General features: G+C 36.7%; 3 protein-coding genes across 14 annotated transcripts; 2 read left to right on the top strand and 1 right to left on the bottom strand.

Annotated features, from left to right (window-relative positions):
* Positions 1-1,091: 1,091 nt before the first annotated feature.
* Positions 1,092-4,236, bottom strand: LOC104772990 (phosphatidylinositol N-acetylglucosaminyltransferase subunit A). Of its 12 annotated transcripts, none has more exons than XR_015566950.1 (10): positions 4,088-4,222; positions 3,818-3,970; positions 3,571-3,641; positions 2,528-3,100; positions 2,276-2,430; positions 2,086-2,167; positions 1,885-2,001; positions 1,689-1,792; positions 1,511-1,601; positions 1,092-1,429 (listed from the first exon to the last, which is right to left on the bottom strand). XR_015566950.1 is itself a non-coding variant. In XM_087467275.1 (10 exons), exons 2-10 carry the CDS (start codon positions 3,840-3,842, stop codon positions 1,325-1,327), a joined length of 1,332 nt encoding a protein of 443 aa, XP_087323401.1. In that variant the 5' UTR covers positions 3,843-3,970; positions 4,088-4,222; the 3' UTR covers positions 1,092-1,324. The 12 variants fall into 12 exon arrangements, 5 of the variants coding, with proteins under 5 accessions (XP_087323401.1, XP_087323402.1, XP_010495845.1 ...); XR_015566951.1 differs by having other exon boundaries at positions 2,099-2,178; positions 3,571-3,697; positions 4,088-4,161; XM_087467275.1 differs by having other exon boundaries at positions 2,088-2,178.
* A 6,864-nt stretch (positions 4,237-11,100) lies between these two features.
* On the top strand, positions 11,101-18,592 carry LOC147938302 (uncharacterized). Its single transcript, XM_087465579.1, has 6 exons — positions 11,101-11,469; positions 11,518-11,707; positions 12,085-12,345; positions 12,492-13,056; positions 17,633-17,716; positions 18,184-18,592. Exons 1-6 carry the CDS (start codon positions 11,101-11,103, stop codon positions 18,590-18,592), a joined length of 1,878 nt encoding a protein of 625 aa, XP_087321705.1.
* LOC147938301 (zinc finger BED domain-containing protein DAYSLEEPER-like) lies at positions 18,545-19,883 on the top strand. The gene is made up of 3 exons (XM_087463790.1): positions 18,545-19,274; positions 19,372-19,702; positions 19,779-19,883. The coding sequence occupies exons 1-3, from the start codon at positions 18,726-18,728 to the stop codon at positions 19,838-19,840; spliced, it is 942 nt and encodes a 313-aa protein (XP_087319916.1). The 5' UTR covers positions 18,545-18,725; the 3' UTR covers positions 19,841-19,883.
* The last annotated feature ends 868 nt before the right edge of the window (positions 19,884-20,751 follow it).

Below are 20,751 nucleotides of genomic sequence, written 5' to 3'. Positions count from 1 at the left end.
TATTAAATCTTAATTGTTTTATGACTTTTTATAGAAATGGATGATAACTCCAAATTTACTTCTCTATATAGTCTGTATCACCATTTACAGTTATTTGTTGTTATATAAGAAATATAAATTAATCAAATATAAAAAATAATGAACAAAGAGCAGAAAAGAAGAACAAATAACGTTTGATATTGGGATTGGGTTATTTCTTATATTATGCGTCATAAAGGTAGGTTTAGCCGTGTCTCTTATATGTGTATTGCTTTGGTGAATGAACAAGAAAGCATATCTTATGTTCTTACTGCGGATCAACTAGGAGATTTGTTAACCAAGGTGACTCGTGATCACACTTTGATCGCTTAGTTTCCAAGTTGAGCCTCATTAATCTTCATTCTCTAACTAGAAGGGGAGTATTTGGCCATATCTGGAGTCGTATGTGTTATGTCGTTATAGACATAGGTTTTTCCGTCTTTCTTATATGTATAGATATGATTGTATTGCCTTGGTGAATGAAAGCATACCCCATATTTCTACATCTGATTTGAGAATATGCATTATATATATGCATCATATATATGCATAGTATATATAGCATATAACAAAATATTATGATTTATAAATAATGAAATTATGATGGTTATTTTATCATTTCCCAAATCTATTTTTTATTTTGTGTGAAAGTGAGAGAATATGTTTCTTTTACTTGGTTTGTATAGGAGATTTGCCTTAAACGGATACATTAGAAATACAAGCTGTTCCATGGGTGTTAATTATGTTCATAGGGTAACAACTATTATGGTGTTACACATATGACATAGCCCATGAATTGCCTTATTAATCTATTATTATGGTGAGAGCTCATTTATTTAACCCATCAATCCACCCAAATCAATATACTCAACCCACTAGGATTGATGTAGGTTGGATCGACCCATGCATGTTGACTAATTTTGACAACCTTAAATTCCATTTGATTTGCGTTAGCATGCTATTCTCGAAACGATTGGCTCATGATTGTCACTGATGTACAAACCAATTCTGAACTTAATACTGTACACGACAATTTCCTCTAAAGATACATAATAATGTTAGAATACTCAAAGTAATCCAAAATCAAATTTCTTTCCTGAAGAGTATATGGACTCACTGCTACATCATCGTCTTTACCTTTTCCATAGTTGTTTTTGGTTTGGCAAAAGACAGAACTTGTAAAGAAAATATGAACACTGTATAAATTAGTTTATGGAGTTACTGATGTCCTAAGAAACAATGAATCTAGGGCTCACTTCTAATTTCACGCAACAAAATGCCACATTCGACGGAGATGAAACTCGACTCACTCATTTCTCACTTTATCTTCTTCCTTGAGACCATCAGATACTTCGATGCCTCGGTGATGGCAAAGACGGATATCGGGAGCCTCCTCAATATCTTCATCAGGCTGAGGCAAATTCCATTAAATTTGGAGACATTACATTTTGTAAACACAAGGACTAAAGAATATAAATAAACGAGAGATCACCTGCAGTAACTGAAGTAACCGCCAAAGCAAGTAATCGAGGATCATAACCATACAAAATAGCTTCCCTGCCCAAGCTCCACATGAGAGGAACCTAGAAAAGATCAGATATACATCAATAACTAAGAAAAAGGAGGGGGTGGGGTTTACATTAATCTATATGAGTAACAATATAATGTACCGAGATAGACGTTCCAGAAGATTCCTATTTGAACACTTCAATGCACGGTCATACACAATCTCAGTTCTTTTAGCAACATCTTGCCAACTGTAGAGCTTCTTCATCTAGTAGCAAGAAGCAAAAACAAAAATTAGGCTTTGAAGAGACTCTAAACTTTTATAAATAGACTGAGTCTTTGAGCTGAAGTAGAACTCACTCGATTGTGCATCTCCTCGGGGTTAATACTTGGGAGTATTGATATTGCCTTCTCAATTGCTCGTACCATATCATCCGGATCTGGTTCAGCAAGTACAACCATGTCATCTGGTAGGACCTGCAAATTGGGAAGAAAACTTGATTTTTTCAACAATGAGGATGAATCCAAAAGGCAACGAAGGTATTCTAGGAAATGCTACACGCCTCTGGGACACCTCCAACACGAGTGCTGACAGTTAATAATCCGCAACTAGCTGCCTCCAATATAGCTATGCAGAAGGCTTCTGTTAAAGAACTGTCAGAGGATCAAGATTGTAGTAGCAGTAACTGATAAAAACTAATTCCAAAGTTTTGTGAATTTTATACATTAAAAAGTGTATGAATCAGCACACCTGTTCAAGAAAATATGACCGGTTACCAAAACAGAGCGTACACGAGAATGTGGCACTGCACCAAGCATTTCAACTCTATCTTGGAGAGAATGCTTCTCTCTCATTTCCTCTAATCGCACATGTTTTGGTCCATCTCCTCCAACTACAAAACGAACCTTTCAAAAACCAAATAAAAAAATAAGTAAATGCCGATACCAAAGAGAAATGGCAGAATGGTTGATTACTAATATGGTGCTGGGAGTTTAAACTCACATTGGGGTATAAACGGCATACTTCTGGAATAACTTCAACAAGCAAATCCGCACCTTTACGATAAACCAATCTACTTATGACAACTATAGTGATGATATCAGTACTGGGTCGAACAGAAGCAGGCTTGAACATAGCAGTATCAACAGCATTTGGTATCATAAAAACCTTTGCTGGGGACAATCCAGACCTTAGAACCGTATTCTCCTTGCTCGTGTGTGAAACACAAATCGCTTGGTCTATATCTGCTAAACTGAACTGTAAAACCTTGTTCATGTGGATACTCCCAACATCAGAAAACCCATACAAGGAATGATCTGTGAACACAACTCTATAGCCCATCGTCCTGGCATGCATTAAAGCTTCATGACAAAGCGTAGAGAAAGCTTGATGTCCATGAACTACCGTGATTTTCTCGCGTCTAAGTATGGTCCTTACAATGGGAAGTGTTCCGTAAACTGTTGGAAATGTGGTCTGCATAACAAAAGGTCTCCAAGGTACATAATATACTTTGAGTCCACCAGTCATATATCGAACTCCAGTACGGTTCCCATAAGCATGTGTCATAACCACCACCTGCAACAAAGGCACCAATACCTCAAACCAATTCCCCAAAGAAGAGAATAACGAAACTTTGGGCCCAAGCTCTCTCCTATCACACTAGGCTACATTACTTGATTATAGTTACTAATGATAAAGCCTGAAACTGAAACTAGACTTATACTCCCATCCTATGGAACTAGCGCTTCGAGAATTTGATTCTGCCATAACTAAAAACGCAAAAAGACATGAAATTTTTGATCTCACACTGACCTTGTGGCAGACGCTATAGAAGAAACTAAAAGCACCAAACAAGAGAAGGTTGCAAATTTGGGCCCAAGCTCCTATCACACTAGACTACATTACTTGATTACAGTTACTAATGATAAAACCTGAATCTAGAATTTTACTCCGATCCTATAGAACTAGCATAGAAGGGCTTTGAGAATTTGATTTTGCCATAACTAAAGGAAAAAAAGACATGAACTTTTTGATCTCACACTGACCTTGTGGCAGACGCTATAGAAGAAACTAAAAGCACCAAACAAGAGAAGAACGCAAATTTGGCCCCAAGCTCCTATCACACTAGGCTACATTACTTGATTACAGCTAGTGATGATATTATGATAAAGCCTGAAACATGAATTTTAATCACATCCTATTGAACTAGCATACAGGTTTATGAGAATTCGATATCGCTATAGCTAAAAATCGCAAAAGGTATGAACTTTTAATTATTTAGAAGACACTGACCTTGTGACCGAGCTTTAACAAGCATTGAGAGAGATAATAGATATGATTCTCGACACCACCAAAGTTTGGGAAGAAGAAATCAGAGACCATTAAAACCCTAAGCTTTGGTGGTTCCGCCATAGATTAAAAAAAACTCAAACCACCGGATTAGTTCTAACAACAAAGCAACCAAATTAGAAAATTAGATACTCTAATCGGAGAACGTTACACATTTTTACGTCTCAAAAATGGAGGAGTGAAAATGAAAAAGAAGAGAGAGAGACGACTCACGGGAAAGAATCGCGGCGGAGCAAAGTGGCTGACGAACACAAAGCGATCGAAATTGATCGGACCACCAGTGATGTAATCTTAGGTTTAATCTCGGTTCGCTTATAATCAATTTGGAGAGGGAGGGTGGGCTTCGTGTTTTGGAAAAGCCTAAGAGAAGAAGCTGAGGCCCATGAAGATATAAAAGTCTAAGTGGATAATATTAATCTGGAATTACATTTTTAAATTTAATGTAAAAGTTGACAAAAACTACATCAAAATAGCATTAGAAAGATGCATAAAATACTAGTTTCTGATTAAGAATATAATTGTAATTAAAAGTAGCATATTTAAATTAATTATTATTATTTTGTAAAAACTCACTTTCTCTCTCTCTCTAAATAATTATGGACAAAGACTCAAAACTAATGTAACAACCCGTCCCGTGGACCCCACTAGCTCCCCGCTAGCTATCCCAACGGACCATCCGTGACCCTGCTAGTCCCCCGCTAGCCATCCCAACGGACTCCAAACTGCTTCTGCAGGGCATCGATCCTAACTCAATTGGTGGCAACTTGTACTGTGGGAAGGTTGTTAAAGGGTGAGGACCAGGGTTCGAGGAATGCCTGGCTAACAATAACCTACTCGTGGATTGGGATATCCACAGTGATGGATTAGGATCGATGCCTTGCAAGACCAGCTTGGAGTCCGTTGAGATGGCTAGCGGGGGGCTAACAGAGTCCACGGACGGTCCGTTGGGGCAGCTAGCGGAGGGCTAGTGGGGTCCACGGGATGGGTGGTAACTTGTCCTGTGGGCAGGTTGTTAAAGGGTGGGGACCAGGGTTCGAGGAACGCCTAGTGCACCAATAACCTACTGGTGGATTTGGATGAATAGTTTCTATCCACGGTGAAGGTTAGGATCGATGCCCTGCAGGACTAGCTTAGGGTCCGTTGGAACGGCTAGCGGGGGCTAGCAGGGTCCACGAACGGTCCGTTGAGGCAGCTAGCGGGAGGTTAGTAGGGTCCACGGGACGGGTTGTCACAATTAATATTTAAAAATTATATACCAATCAAGATTAAAAAACCTAAGATTTGATATCTCACTATATTTGGAAGTTTTTTTTAAGGATTTAGAATTATAATTATATTTTATCATCTTTTTTTAGTTGTAGTTTCAAATTACTTTGAAATATTATATAATACATATAATAAATGAATATGTAATATGTAAATCTAATTTCACTTATGTTGTGATTCAACTTATTTAAAAGAAATGCATAGTAAATGGGAAAAATAGAAGTATGTTTAACGTCCTACATTGGTTATATAGTATACCATGAGGCAGCATGTGGACTTATATTAAATTCGATATTTGTATCTACTAAATAAGAAACATAAAGCTATATTAACATATTTGAAGTACATTTTGGTTTATGCCTTTTAAGTTTTACTTATTTGATTTTTTTTTCAACACTTAACCCCTAAAACAATTCTATAAATAACATTGTAGAGAAACTCAAATACTAAATTTTCTTAAATTGACCAACATTTGTTACATTTATTGCCATAAAATCTTAACAACATCTATACATTCCGATTTTTCCAAAAACAATTCTACCCATTAAAGTTTTAACCCATTAAATATCTAAAACTATTTTTATGGATGCTGAAATCTCTCAAATTTAAATGATATACAACAGATTTTCCATAACAAAATTTTAGAATCTCCATAATTATATTAACATTAATAAATTTCCTAAACCGAAAATCCAATTACCAAATGTCACATTAAATATGTTGAAAAAACCCCCATATAATTTGGTTTATTTTTTATTTTTTGAGGAATTACCAAAAAATTAAAACTCTATTAATTATCATAAACTATATATATTGACATGGAAAAATTATAAACTATAAAAATATGCTAATTTAGTAAAACAATTAACATAATTAAACTTGATAAAAAAACTTATTTTGATTTTTTTTTTACGCAAAAACTTATTTTGATTTTGGTGAGACGGATTGGCATTAATCCCATATAGGGAGTTAAGTGGAATTGTTTTTTTTTTAACACTTTCAGATGTGTAACAGAAGATAAATGTATTACTAGACTATACATATACCACACGGGTTAAAACCTTGAAAACACTAGACTATACATATATTTTTAAAATTAATAAAACAATAATAAAATAACAAATAAATACAATATAAATTTTAAATTTTTAAAATTATAAATATTGTCCCGCGGTGTACCGCGGGTTAAATCCTAGTACATTTGATATTTATGAGCAACGAAGTAATATTTTAAATAATTTTATGTGGTATTTGATTTAAACATAAAACTAGAATTGGACCCATGTTAAAGCACGGACTAATATTTTTTTGTTTATTTTGTAATTTTTCTTTAAAGTATTAGATATGTGGATTGTTTTTTTTGTTTTTTTTGGATCAATCAATATGCCATGAAATCATATGTTGAATATGACTTATAGAAATAACATCTATTTTGTAAGACCTATTCTACAAAATCTAGATTTTGACCCGCGGTATACTGTAGGTTAAATTATTTGGTAAAAAAAATTTGTTGGTTAATTTTTTTAGTGTTTAAAATTATATATTATATTTTGATTGTTAATTCCATTACTTAACCCACAACATACTGCATGTTAATTATTTTGTTACAGTAATAATTAATCAATTTAATTAGATATGTCTATTAATCTAATTTTCATATTGTTAACAAAATAACGAGATGATATTTTACCCGTGTAGCACCGAATTAATGACATTTTAAATTTATGTTAATATCTACTTAAACATGTATTGCCATATAACCCGTCGTGTGATATTTTAATTTGTTGTACACTCAGAAAAAACTTCATAAAAGTATAAATATATTATTAAATTTAAAATGTTTTAATAAATTATTTTTTAGAAATTGAAATACTTATTATATTTGAAATTCTTATAAAGTGTAAATATTATTAATATCTTAAACATTTTATAAAAATTAAATGTTTTAATAATTAAAATATTAATAATCTTTAAAATTTTTAAAAAGTTTAGACATTTGAATTTTAAAAGTTATTAAAAGTTTAAATTCTTTAAAATAAAGAACCATAATAAACTGCATAAATTTTTTAATTTTCAATGCCTGATAAGCCAAGGCTTCTGCTCATTCGTATTCAGAATCATTTTAATCTCTTTTTTATCGCATGACTTGGAATATTTGCCTAGTTTAGGTGATATGGGGCATTTTGTACATTTTTTTATTCATCAGTTGAACAATACATGTCTGTTTAAAAAAAATTAAATTACATCATATGGAGTAAAATATCATAAATTTTATTAACTAAGTATCTTATATAAAAATTTTAAACTAATTTAAACATAAAATCAAATAAAAGTGAAAGAAGAATCACATATTTTTGTTTTAATTAGATTGAGAGATTTCCTTATCTTTTAAATGCTACCTATAATTTATTTTATATATTACTATAATTAACTAAATCCATACTATCCTTAATTACCAAAAATCAGATTAACCCGTATATTATATTATGATACACTTATATCACAAGTTTATAACCAAAAAATCATATATATATGTATATATCCCCTATATATTAATAGAGAAGCACACTCTTGAAAAAGCTGATGTGTCGCCGCCAGAGAGATCTGTGCACCTTTTAGCAAAATACCCTTAAATTTTCTAATTAATTACATTAACATGCCATTATATTAAAAAGCAATTAATTGAATGATAATTAGATGTCATCATTTCTCACACAAATTCAAATGTCGCATATTAAAACTAATAAAATAATTACATACTATTTTAAGGCAAAATTTCACTAAAATTTACTTACAAATATACAAGTCAAAGTTATACTGATTTCTTAAAATCAATATAAGTAAAATATTTTAAAATGGCTATAAAAACATACAAGTCAATATCCCCTATATATTAATAGAGAAGCACACTCTTGAAAAAGCTGATGTGTCGCCGCCAGAGAGCTCTGTGCACCTTTTAGCAAAATACCCTTAAAATCTCTAGTTAATTACATTAACATGCCATTATATTTAGAAAAAACATTAACTGAATAATAATTAGATATGTCATCATTTCTCACACAAATTTTAAATATCACATTTTAAAACTAATAAAATAACTACATACTATTTTAAGGCAAAATTTCACTAAAATTTATTTATAAATATACAAGTCAAAGTTATATTGATTTCTGAAAATCAATATAAGTAAAATATTTTAAAATGGCTATAAAAACATATCAGTTAATATGAAGTTAATAAAAATAAAGAACATATCCCCTATATATTAATAGAGAATCACACTCTTGAAAAAGCTGATGTGTCGCCGCGAGAGACATCTGTGCACCTTTTAGCAAAATACCCTTAAATTTTCTAATTAATTACATTAACATGTCATTATATTAAAAAGCAATTCACTGAATGATAATTAGATGTCATCATTTCTCACACAAATTTAAATATCACATATTAAAACTAATAAAATAATTACATACTATTTTAAGGTAAAATTTCACTAAAATTTACTTACAAATATACAAGTCAAAATTAAATTGATTTCTTAAAATCAATATAAGTAAAATATTTTAAAATGGCTATAAAAACATATAAGTCAATATCCCCTATATATTAATAGACTTCTGTTCTCTCAAGAGGCGATGCGGAAGGTGATGGCAGGTTTCGTGACCGCCGACACGTTGATTTGTTCGTTTCTTCTCTTCTGAGTGTTTTTCCGACAAAAATATACAGGTTATCGGTTGTTTTTGACGGTTGCTCTCTGTGACAGTTATCTGTCGGCGGTTTCCTTTCCCCGAAATTATTGTGGGATAACTGTCATGAGAAACCGCCATGGTCAAAACTATATAAATGTGAAGGATTTTCGTCAAATTTTAACAAGTTTCACTCAACGATCTTTGTCGTCTCACTAAAAAGTTCTATTAAACAAGACACCATGAGTGACAACGTCCATAAATCCCTGCAGAATCTCGATTTAGGGATTAATGATACTCCAATAGCACTACTTTCTGCCTTATGTGGGAGAGCGTTTAATGAAAATCGTTACTCGATTATTGTTACAGCGGTGAACCCGAAAAAACAAAATCTCCGTGCAGTGGTAGGACAAATGCCAAGAATCTGGGGTCTGGCTGATGCTTGTCGAGGAAGAATACTTGGAAATGGGAAACTCTGTTTATTTTCAAAACAGAGGAGGCGTTGAATCTGGTACTTCGTCGAGGGCCGTGGGCTATTTAACGATTGGATGCTGACAACGCACCGATGGTTCCCAAACATCTCTGATGACGACATGAAGTTTATCCCATTCTGGATACAAGTGCGAGGGATCCCACTACTATTTCTGAACACGACTATGGTTAACTACATTGGCAACCATGTTGGCGATGTGGTTAACACAGACTTTGATGAAAACGCGAACTTAGTCGAGTTTGTAAGGATCTGTGTCAACTGGAACATAGATCAACCGCTGCATTTCCAAATAAACTTTCGTTTGGTGGAGACGAGAACACCATTCTGAAATTCAAGTACGAACGACTTTGTAACTTCTGTACGAAATGCGGATCACTTAAACACGAGGCGAAGGAATGTCCTATTTCTTTTGAAGATCAACCAGACGATGACTAGAATAAGAACGAACAGGATGATGGATATGATGGCTATGAACTAGACGAATTGGATCCTCCGGAAAGAGACAACGACAATTGTGGTAAGCACGCTTCTAAAACCAACACTCTACAAACGATTGAACCATTTGATGATATCCCAGGAGTTGGAAAAGGTGTCAATAACCGCGAGTTCATCATCACTGAATCGGATGTTTCCTCTGTGCCAAGTGTGTTTGAGGATAGTGATCTGACGGCAGAGAGACTTCGTTATCTGTTCACTAAGTATGCAAAAGACAAAAGCAAATTGGAGACCGCAACAACTGAACAGAGACGTACTACAAACAATGGCATGTTAAACACCAACAGGAGCCACAAGGAGTTGGAAAGCTACTATCAAGAATGTGAGGAAACAGAAGATCTGATGGTCCTGAGTTAGATCAAAAAGAAGGGGAGGGTTGAGTCTGCAGGCTCCTGCAGCGGAACAACAATGGACGGAGGCACGGGGGCCCGGTACCCTCTGCCTCCATGAGAGTCGTCTCATGGAACTGCCAAGGCATATGCTCACCTATGACACAATCTCGCCTTCGGCATCTTGTTCGTATTTTAAAACCTAGTTTGTTATTTCTGTGTGAAACTTTAAACAGTTGTTCAGTTGTGTGTGATTTTGCTTCTGTATTAGGATTTAATAATGTAATAACACAACCTCCTCAAGGAAGGAGTGGTGGTCTAGCTATTATGTGGTCAGATGATGTTTCTTTGTCCTGTCTGTATCAGGATGAAAGAATTATTGATGTACATATTGACTATAATAATATTAGCTTGTATTTCTCTGGTGTGTATGGTGATCCAAATCCCAATCTGAGACATTTATTTTGGGATCATCTAGTAGAGTTAAGTGAAACACGAAATGGTCCTTGGTTGCTAGCAGGGGATTTCAATGAAATATATTCAACCAAGAGAAGATAGGTGGACCATTAAGAGAAGAATGGACCTTTAGAAGGTTTAGAAACATGTTGTCGACTTGTGACTTAACAGACTTAAAGTCGATAGGGGATCGATTCTCATGGGTGGGAGAGAGGAGAAATCATACTATCAAGTGTTGTCTTGATAGAGCAATGATCAACTCTCAATACTCTGCAACCTTTCCATCTGTAGAAGCAGAGTTTTTGGAGTTCAATGGTTCGGACCATAAACCTATACTTATAAACTTCGAATCAAAACAAATCAGAACCCACAAGCCCTTCCGTTTTGACAAGCGATTAACAGACATTGAGAACTTTGACAAAGTGGTGGACGAAGGTTGGAATTCTTGTAACGCACAAGTTCGCTTCCATCTGTGACCAAATATCAAGTTGTAGGCGAGCTATGTCAAAGAAGAAACATGTATCAAATATAAATGCGAGGAAGAGGATTGATTACTTTCAAGCTGCTGTAAACAAAGCTATGGAAAGTCTCAATAGACAAGAGAGGAACAATATTCCAATTTTACAAAGGGAATTGAGTCAAGCATACAGAGATGAGGAATATTATTGGAGGACTAAAAGCAGGAAACAATGGTTATCAATGGGAGACCGTAACACATCATATTATCATGCCAGTACGAAAACTAGATACTCGAGGAACTACATCACGACAATACAAGATGAGCATCAAAACATTTATAATGGTGATGAGGAAATAGGTCTCCATGCTCAAGATTACTTTACAAAGATGTATACTTCAAGTTGGATTCCTGTATCACCGATTGACTTTGGAGATTTTTAACCAACGGCAACTACAAAGATAAATGAGGCTCTAACCAGAGAGTTCACAAGTGATGAAATTCTCGAGGCACTTACATCTATTGGTGATGAAAAAGCACCAGGACCTGATGGTCTCACTGCTAGGTTCTATAAACATTACTGGAACATTATTGGAACAGACGTTGTAGCAGAAGTTAAGGACTTTTTCGAGACATCCTACATGAAATCAGGTTTGAATCATACCAACATATGTATGATCTCGAAAATAACAAATGCACCATCTTTTTCAGATTACAGGCCAATTGCTCTTTGTAATGTTCTTTACAAAATAATATCAAAATGTCTGGTAAATCGACTTAAAGAACACTTAGACAACATTGTCTCTGATACGCAAGCAGCGTTTATACCGGAAGGTTGATAACAGACAATGTATTGATAGCACATGAGGTCATGCATTCCCTTAAAGTCAGAAAAAGAGTTTCAACAAACTATATGGCCATTAAGACAGATGTGTCTAAAGCATACGATAGAGTGGAATGGAACTTTTTAGAGGTTACGATGCGACTATTTGGTTTTGATGATAAGTGGATATCATGGATAATGGCAGCAGTCAGGTCGGTTAGCTATTCAGTGTTGGTTAACGGCTCACCGCAAGGATTGATCAAACCAGAGAGAGGAATACGACAAGGGGATCCCCTATCCCCTTACTTATTCATTCTCTGTGTAGACATCATGAGTCATCTTATTAAAGTTAGAGTTCAAGATGGTGATATAAAAGGTGTGAAAATAGGTAATGGTGTTCCAACGATTACTCATCAGCAGTTTGCAGATGATTCTCTGTTCTTCTGTCAAGCTAACTCACGAAATTGTAAGGCAATCAAGGAGGCATTTGAGGTCTATGAATATTACTCGGGACAAAAAATAAACACAGCAAAATCGTTAATTACCTTCGGATCTCGAGTACATGGGACAACACAAAACCGACTGAAACATATTTTGAATATCCCAAATCAGGGTGGGGGAGGAAAATATTTAGGTCTCCCATAGCAGTTTGGAAGAAAAAAGCACAGATGTTCAAATACATTGTTGATAGAGTCCAACAACGTACATCCTCATGGAGTACCAAACGATTGACAACAGCAAGCAAAGAAATTATGTTGAAGTCTGTAGCTCTATCAATGCCTATCTATTCAATGTCACGTTTCAAATTACCTCTTGGTGTTGTTGATGAGATAGACTCAATATTACAAAAATTTTGGTGGGAGAAAAGTAATAGTGAAAGAGGTATTCCTTGGATAGCATGGAAAAGACTGCAATATTCAAAAAAGGAAGGAGGACTTGGACTCAAAAACTTGTCTAAATTCAACGATGCTCTCCTTGCAAAACAAGCTTGGCATCTATTACAGTATCCAGATTCTCTGTTTGCTCGAATAATGAAAGCAAGGTACTATAGAGATGATTCTATTCTTGAAGCAAAACCCCGAAGCAATCAATCATATGGATGGTCTTCCATTTTAGAGGGTCTAAATCTTCTTAAACAAGGTATAAGATCAATGATCGGTGATGGAAACACAACCAGGTTAGACGTTGATAATGTCACGACAGAAAATCCACCGAAACCTATACGAAGTGCAAATTCAAACCCTTGGTTGTTTAAAGATCTCATGACAAAAGTTGGCAATCGGCGTTTCTGGAACCAAGACAAAATATTGTCAAAAGTTTTTTAAAGACCTTTATCTACCTATACAAGAAACACCTGATCGACTAATTTGGAATTATAACAAGTCGGGAGAATACACTGTAAGATCTGGATACTTGTTAAGTATGCATAATCAAGACATGACGGCTGCTCAAGGACCAATACCTCACGGGTCTGTCTCACTTAAAAACAGAGTTTGGAAACTGAAAATTTTGCCTCAGGTTAAACATTTTCTTTGGCGTTTGATGTCAAAAGCACTACCGTCTATTACCAGACTCAATACACGGGGGTTGAACCTTGATCCTATATGTCCTAGATGCTTCCAAAAGGATGAAACAATAGAACATATTCTGTTTTCGTGCTATTATGCTAAAAAAGTCTAGGATCTGTCCAATATACCTATCGATGTTTTTTTGACAAGAAATTATGACACCGAACAAATCATTACAGCTTTTTTAGATATGGATCATATGAATGGGATGATAGATAACTCTTTTTTACAACCCTTGTGGACTATGTGGCATCTCTCGAAAGCTAGAAACAAATTTATTTTTGAAAACCGCACAGTATCTCCTAGAATTCTAGCACTTAGAGTCAAGAATGATGTTCATGACTGGTATTTATATAATCCTCAGGAACCAGTATCCTCTACCGAACAACAAAATATATCGACTTGGAAAAGACCAAGAAACACATCAATAAAGTGTAATTATGATGTTGCATTTGATAAATACACTAATCAAGCAACAGTAGGATGGATTTGGAAGAATTCAAATGGTGTATCAAGGGGGTGGGGTTCACAAAAACTAGGATCAGTAATGTCCCCTCAGCAAGCGGAAGCCAAAGGACTATTATCGGCAATGCAACAAGCCTGGATCAAAGGACATACTCATATCAGCTTTGAAGGTGACTGTCAAGTACTTACAAGGATACTAAATGAAGAACAGAATGACATTGTAACACCCGCAAACCAATTTGAGTGTTTTGGGTGAGGGTGTCGATCGACACCAAGGGGGTGTCGGTCGACACCACTGATTTTCTGGTTCGACCAGATTGAGTTTTTAATTGATTTGGACCGGTTTGGTTTAGGGAAAACCATTAAACCGTGATATTTAAGTGGGAGAACGACCTAAGTCGTGTTTTGTTGTTGCCTAGCCACTGAAAACAAAGAGAAAGAGGAGAAGGAAGAGTAAACTTGATTTTGGTGTTCAAAGCAAAAAGGAACAGAATCGTCAGGGTTTGGGAGAAGGAGGATCTGTATACTCAAATCGTTTTGAAAGGTATTGAGTTTTGGTAGGGTTGTAGCTAAGAGATTTTCGTACACTCTCCTTTCTACAGAACTGAATTTGGGTTAATATTCTAGGAGATATCGGCAGTCTCGTGGGGCGTTTCTTCCCTGTCGCGGTTTGAGACCATCGTGAGTTTCGGGATCGATTGCGGTTTCATCTAAGATCTGATCGTGCTGAAATTTTTTGGGAAGCTTCGTGACGCCTAGGAATAGCTTTTAACCGGAGGGATTTGATAGTTAACGGTTTATTTTCATTTTAGAAGGTGAGTGCATGACCATGGCTAATCTAAGCCTTTGATTCCCTTGTTCTTGCTTGTTGTTGCTTGTTTGTGTGTTTTTCTTGCTGGGGATTGGTTGTTACAGGTTCCTATGGAGGTATAGGCTTGGGTTTTGAGTATTGGACGATTTGGAGGAGATTTGGGAGCGAGATTCGACTCTCGACTTCGCGCGGATCGCAGTTGCAGAGGAAGTGTCGATCGATACCACTTGGTGTCGGTCGACACCAGCAAATTGGGCATCGATCGACACTGTGGGGTAGTGTCGGTTGACAGCATTGAGCCAGTGTCGGTCGACACTAGGCTGGTGTCGGTCGACACCTCTCTTCCACCGAGACGATGTTTGATTTCCTGGTTTGTGTGTTTGTTTGTTGCTTGTTGTGGAACTTTGGAATCATTGTTGCTTGTGTGTATAGCCCAGTAGATGGGAGGATTGCCTCACTGAGTGTTTATCAAATACTCATGCATCTCAATTTGTGTTTGTGGTGCAGGTAAAGGCAAAGTGTGAACGTGGAATCAAGGCGATGAAGAGGAGGATGTTCTTGTGATTCGCTTGGTTGTCTGGCTTCTGTTAGGGTGCTAGAGTTGAGTCCTAGAACATTGTTTAGGAGTGCTGGTTATTTGATTTATGCTGTTTGGATCATTAGTTTGTGATTGGAATTAATACTAGTTATGATTTTATTGGTTATTGGTTTATTGGATATTTATTGGTTTGTTATTCCGCTGTTGATTGTGAATGTGGTTAGGTGGCTAGTGGGTATGGGACCACTAGTTGTAGTTTATTTATTCTATTATTATTATTATTATTATTTATTATTAAAAAAAAAAGGGGTCGGTCGTTTCATTTTGGTATCAGAGCCCTTACAGTTCTAGGTTTGGGTTTGCTAGGTTTCTGTTGTGATGTTTTGGATTGCATGCTTTGATTGATTATGTGAGTTAGTCAATTGTGTGTGGCATGGAGTCATAGAACATCCTCTTTGAGCCTTCAATGAGATTTCACGGTGAGTTATTGTTATGTTTCTTTGTGTGGTATTGATTTGTTTTCTACTTGTTAGCCTCTGTTCTTGGAAGATCAGTGGTTAAGGTGTTTGAGTTGTTGGTCGTGGACGGGGACGTGGTCGTGGTCACTGTCGGGCGGGTCCCGAGGCCAGCGAGTGTGTGGTCCAGAGTTCCACGAGGAGGTACGTCAGAGGGTCGCAAGCATATCAGGAGGGACCAGAGAGGATTAGCCGGTGAGCGTGCCGGGGGTGCTGGGAACCCAGGTGTGGGGTTGCAGCAGGTGGAGCCCAGGGTCGAGATGATCGCTTGGCGGATCTGTTGGCGTGCTGTTGGAGCAGTTACCGAGAGGGGTACCAGTGTAGGCTCCAGTTGTGCCGCATGTGGCGGGGCGCAGTCGAGGGCTGCGGATGTTGAGGATTTTTCACCTTATGTTAAGAGGATGGAGCGGTTATAGATGACCGGTATGAGATTGTTTCTCAAGAGGTATCGGGCCTAGAGAGGCGGATAGGTGGACATATGCAGTTGGAGCAGATATTTCTCTGCTTGATAGTTAATCTAGTTGGATATTATAAGTTGAGTGGGCAGGTGTAACATTGCAATGTTATACTCGGACCACAGGAGGTAGTTGTGTCGAGAGATGTTTATAGTTGTTAAGGATTGTTGCTCCTGAGGGGATGGTGATTCCCCTGAATACCGATAGCTCGAGGGGCTGAGGGCTCCGAGAGTGGCAGAGGGGATGTTGTTCACCAGAGGGGATGAGTAGTTCCCCTAATACCGAGATCTTGAGGATTGTGGTCCAAGAGTGAGACGGTATAACTCGAAGACGCTGGTCTGAGAGTGAGATCGGTATGACTCGAAGGTTGCGACCTAAGAGTGGAAGAGTTGGGAGCAAGCAATTCCTAGGACGTGAGTATGAACATAACGATTGAATGTAGACCTCGAGAGATTGACGGTAGTTTAATCTCGGGTTTTGGATGTGTTGACCTTTGGGTAGTGATGTTAAAATGGGCTTAAGGCCCGCGGGTCTTATGGGGCTCTGTATAGTTTTTTTAGACCCGAACCCGTTTAGAAAACCAATAATTTTAATTGGGTACACCCGTTTAAGCCCGTTTATTAACGGGTCTTATTTAAAATTAAATGGGTAGCCCGATAACTTTTTTTTTTTGAATTCTCGATGTAAACGACAACGTTTAGTGTTAGACGGTCTAACTTAGACCTAATGTCAAAACTCACAACCGCGAAGCATAATCGCCACCTCCGTCATCTTTTGCTCTCTGATCCCGGCGAATCTTTTCGCCACCGTCACGCCACATCCGACTCGGAGGCTCCGAGCATACACAACTCTTTTTCTCCACTGTCACGCCATCGTCACGCCACCATTAGAGGGTTCACGAGGTCTCTCTCTACTCCTTCAGTTCTGTGTTGTATACTTGTATGATTCATATTTGCTTTGTGAGTTTTACAATTTACTATCGTAACTTCGTGGGTCTTGTGTTCATTGTTGGACCCTTCAAGCAGAAACCCTTTTTCTCTCGCGACGGCGACTTGCGATTCGCGAAGCAGAAACCCTTTTTCTCCACCCACCGTCACGCCACCATAACAACAGATTCAGAGGTCTCTAATCTCTAATCCCTCAATTCGAAATTGTATGCTTCAGGTTTGATTGAGTTTATGGAGATTTGTGAGTTTATGGGTTCCCTTGGTTTCTCTTAGCTCTTTGTCATTTCTTTCACCTCATTGATGCTTTCGGTTTTATTATAGGTAGAGGAAGATGGTAACAAAGATGGTTCATAGAGAATAGAGAGTGGAGTTTTCAGCAGTGTTCCTCATTGATGCTTTGGTATGTTATTCTAGTCTTTGCTTATTATGATTTCTTATTGTTCTGTGATCTCAGGTTTTTAACGGTTGATTCAATGAGTTACTTGTTTCAGGTAGGAAAGTCTCTTGATTTTAACGGATCAAAGTACTGGAAAGCAAAGTATTGGCGAGGTAAACGGACTTTAACTTGTTTGCGTATTTGTTATAATCTTGTTTGATGCTTTTTAATTTGATGCGTGTAATTGTACCTTTTATCCAAACAACAACACACACACACGTTTTGATATTTCAAAGACTAAAAAAAAACTAATATATGCAGTTTTGATATTTCAAAGAAGTATTGAGTTTTCAAAGAAGTATTGAGTTTTCAAAGAAGTATTGAGTTTTCAAAGAACTTGTTGAGTTTATATAGTCTATATAATACTGTTTACAAGTCTATATAATACTGTTTGCGATGGAGGTGTATATAATACTGATTATTGTTGTGTATATAGTCTATATAATACTGTTTATTGTTGTGTTTACTCAACAACTTGTTGAGTTTATATAGTCTATATAATACTGTTTACAAGTCTATATAATACTGTTTGCGATAGAGGTGTATATAAGTCCATTCTGTTTTTACAGAATGGACTTAGAGTCTCAATACACAATAGCATTGCTCAATGCTCAGAATGACTATATTGCTATGAATGAGGAAGATGCTCAAGATGAAGACATTGAGATGGATGAGGGGGAAACAGAAATTGAAGAACCAGTGCAAAGTGACACAGTGTCTCAAGCATCAACTCAAGCTACACGAAAGAGACGGTTAACTTCAGTGTCTCAAGCATCAACTCAAGCTACACGAAAGAGACGGTTAACTTCAGAAGTTTGGAAGGAATTTGTATCAGTCGGGATAGAAGAAGATAAAAAGGAGAGAGGCAGATGCATCCATTGTGGTGTTGTGAGATGTTGTGAGATGTTGTGCTCATGTGTTGAACCTCATAGTGAAAGCTGGTTTAGATTTAGCAAAAGACATCTTGCACAATGTTAGAGAGAGTGTTAGATATGTTAAAGCATCTCCTTCAAGGAAAGAAGCTTTTGCAGCTTGCGTACAGAGAGTTGGAATTAAAAGTGGAGCTGGTCTGTCAAATGATGTTGAGCATCGTTGGAACTCTACATATGAGATGCTTGCAAGGGCTTTAAAGTTTAGGAAAGCATTTGTTAGCTTGCAATGGTATGATACAAATTACAAGACATTGCCGTCAGAAAATGAATGGAACCGTGGAGAAAAGATTTGTGAGTTGTTGAAACCGTTCAGTGTCATCACTACACATTTTTCAGGATCGAAGTATCCCACTGCCAATGTGTATTTCACACAAGTATGGAGAATTGAGCTATTGTTGAGGAAATTTGCATCTTGTGATGATGAAGGTGTTGAAAACATGGCTAAGAAAATGCAGAAAAAGTTCTCTAAGTACTGGAAAGCTTATAGCGTAATTTTGGCCATGGTATCTGTTTTAGATCCAAGAATGAAACTGCAGATGATTGAAATGGCTTATGATAAAGTGGATCCAACAACTTCTAAGTTGAAAAAAGATGAGCTTAGAGCAAATTTGGTTAGGCTCTACAAAGATTATCAAGCTAAGTCTACCGGAAATGCTTCAGGTGTTTCAACAGCTCCAACTCCACATGAGTTAGTTTCTGAATCTCCACTTGATGATGATTATGATTATGTAAGTGTACTTTCTTTACAATACTAATTTTGCAATAATTTTGTATCATAATTTTACAGTTTGACTAATGATAATGATGATGTGAATCTTTATGCAGGATCTTTTTGAGCTTGAAAGAAACATTGGAGTTGGGGTGGAAAATACAAAGACACTTTTGGATATCTATTTAGATGAGCCAAGACTAGAGAGGAAGTCTTTCCCGAATTTGGATGTTTTGTCTTATTGGAAAGACAACCAACATCGACTTGGTGATTTAGCATGTATGGCACGTGATTTGCTAAGTATACCCATCACCACAGTTGCCTCAGAGTCTGCGTTTAGCATCGGATCTAGAGTGTTAACTCCATACAGAAACCATTTACTTCCAAAGAACGTTCAAGCTCTATTGTGTACTCGTAACTGGTTAAGAGGATTTGCAGAATATGAAGGTAACTTACGAGTAAGACTTAGCAACTAATATGTATCTAATTCAGTGACTTAGCAACTAATTCACAGCTTTAATAGGTAACATAGAAGACGAAGAAGATGAAAAAGATGCTCAAAATACAGGGAGTAATCAGGATTAGTGATGAAGCTATTCAAGCATCTCATCACTAGCTCAAAATACAGGTTTGTTAACATCGTTCTTTGCTAATACAGTAATACCATTGGTGATTTTGTTAATCTTTGCTAATGCCACTAGTGATGAAGCTAAACTTTAGCTGTTAAAGCCATTGTTCTCTTGGATGATCATGTATTCATGTCTGTTATATTTGTGTGTGTTTCAGCTGATATGGATTATCTTAAAGGATGAAGAAGAATGTTTCAGTCTTCAGAGTTTGCTACTACTTCATCGTTGTGTTCATCAGTTCATGTTTCTAGTAGATTATTTGGGTTTTAACTTGATAAGTTGATGTAATGTTACTTTACTCGTTCTGTTGTTCGTTCATATGACTTGTAGAAAAAAAATATCTCTGTTGCTGTAGAAAAAAAAAACACTAAGCTAAATGGGTAAACGGGCTATTATAAATTTCACGGGCCTAAAAGGGTAGAGTTTAAACGGGCTCGGGTTTAAATGAATATTAAAAAAATTATGTGAAATGGGTTCGGGTTTAAACGGGCCGGGTTTAAACGGGCCGGGTGCACCCATATTAACATTACTACCTTTGGGACAGGGTTTTATGACCAGAGCGGTTATGAATGTTTGGCTGTGCGCCAGGATTGTGAGGCCGGTGGTGCTGGAGTCCCGAGAAGGGGAGTTACAGCAGGTTTGAGCCGGGAAAGGCATGTTTGCCAGATACATAAGTTCACGAGGAGCCTTCATGGCAGGATAAACTAATTGTTGCGACGATACTGGATGAAGTTCATTGGAGATGGACAGGGTTGCTAGATTCAAGGTTTTGGTAATCTTGTTGGAGGGAATAAGTCAAGTGGTTTGAGCTAGCTGCCTGCAAAGCATTTGACGCGGTGAATCAAAATATGCGAACGTATGGTACTT

Source organism: Camelina sativa, chromosome 9 (genome assembly GCF_030686135.1).
Source record: "Camelina sativa cultivar CO46 ecotype springtype chromosome 9, ASM3068613v1".
NCBI lineage: Eukaryota > Viridiplantae > Streptophyta > Magnoliopsida > Brassicales > Brassicaceae > Camelina > Camelina sativa.
Note: the sequence above shows the minus strand (reverse complement) of the source record. Positions and strands in the feature narration are given on the sequence as shown.

Bases quoted from the DNA above. Each gene is read 5' to 3' on its own strand.
- LOC104772990 (XM_010497543.3), bottom strand. From the start codon at position 3,937: ATGGCGGAACCACCAAAGCTTAGGGTTTTAATGGTCTCTGATTTCTTC. The intron at 2,179-2,275 runs GTGTGCTGATTC...ATCCTCTGACAG, and splicing joins GGTCATATTTTCTTGAACAG to TTCTTTAACAGAAGCCTTCT. The intron at 1,430-1,510 runs GTGATCTCTCGT...AATTTGCCTCAG, and splicing joins GGTTACTTCAGTTACTGCAG to CCTGATGAAGATATTGAGGA.
- LOC147938301 (XM_087463790.1), top strand. From the start codon at position 18,726: ATGCTTGCAAGGGCTTTAAAGTTTAGGAAAGCATTTGTTAGCTTGCAA. The intron at 19,275-19,371 runs GTAAGTGTACTT...ATCTTTATGCAG, and splicing joins TTGATGATGATTATGATTAT to GATCTTTTTGAGCTTGAAAG. The intron at 19,703-19,778 runs GTAACTTACGAG...CAGCTTTAATAG, and splicing joins AGGATTTGCAGAATATGAAG to GTAACATAGAAGACGAAGAA.
- LOC147938302 (XM_087465579.1), top strand. From the start codon at position 11,101: ATGTCAAAGAAGAAACATGTATCAAATATAAATGCGAGGAAGAGGATT. The intron at 11,470-11,517 runs GTATCACCGATT...GCAACTACAAAG, and splicing joins ATACTTCAAGTTGGATTCCT to ATAAATGAGGCTCTAACCAG. The intron at 12,346-12,491 runs GTAAGGCAATCA...ATCCCAAATCAG, and splicing joins TCAAGCTAACTCACGAAATT to GGTGGGGGAGGAAAATATTT.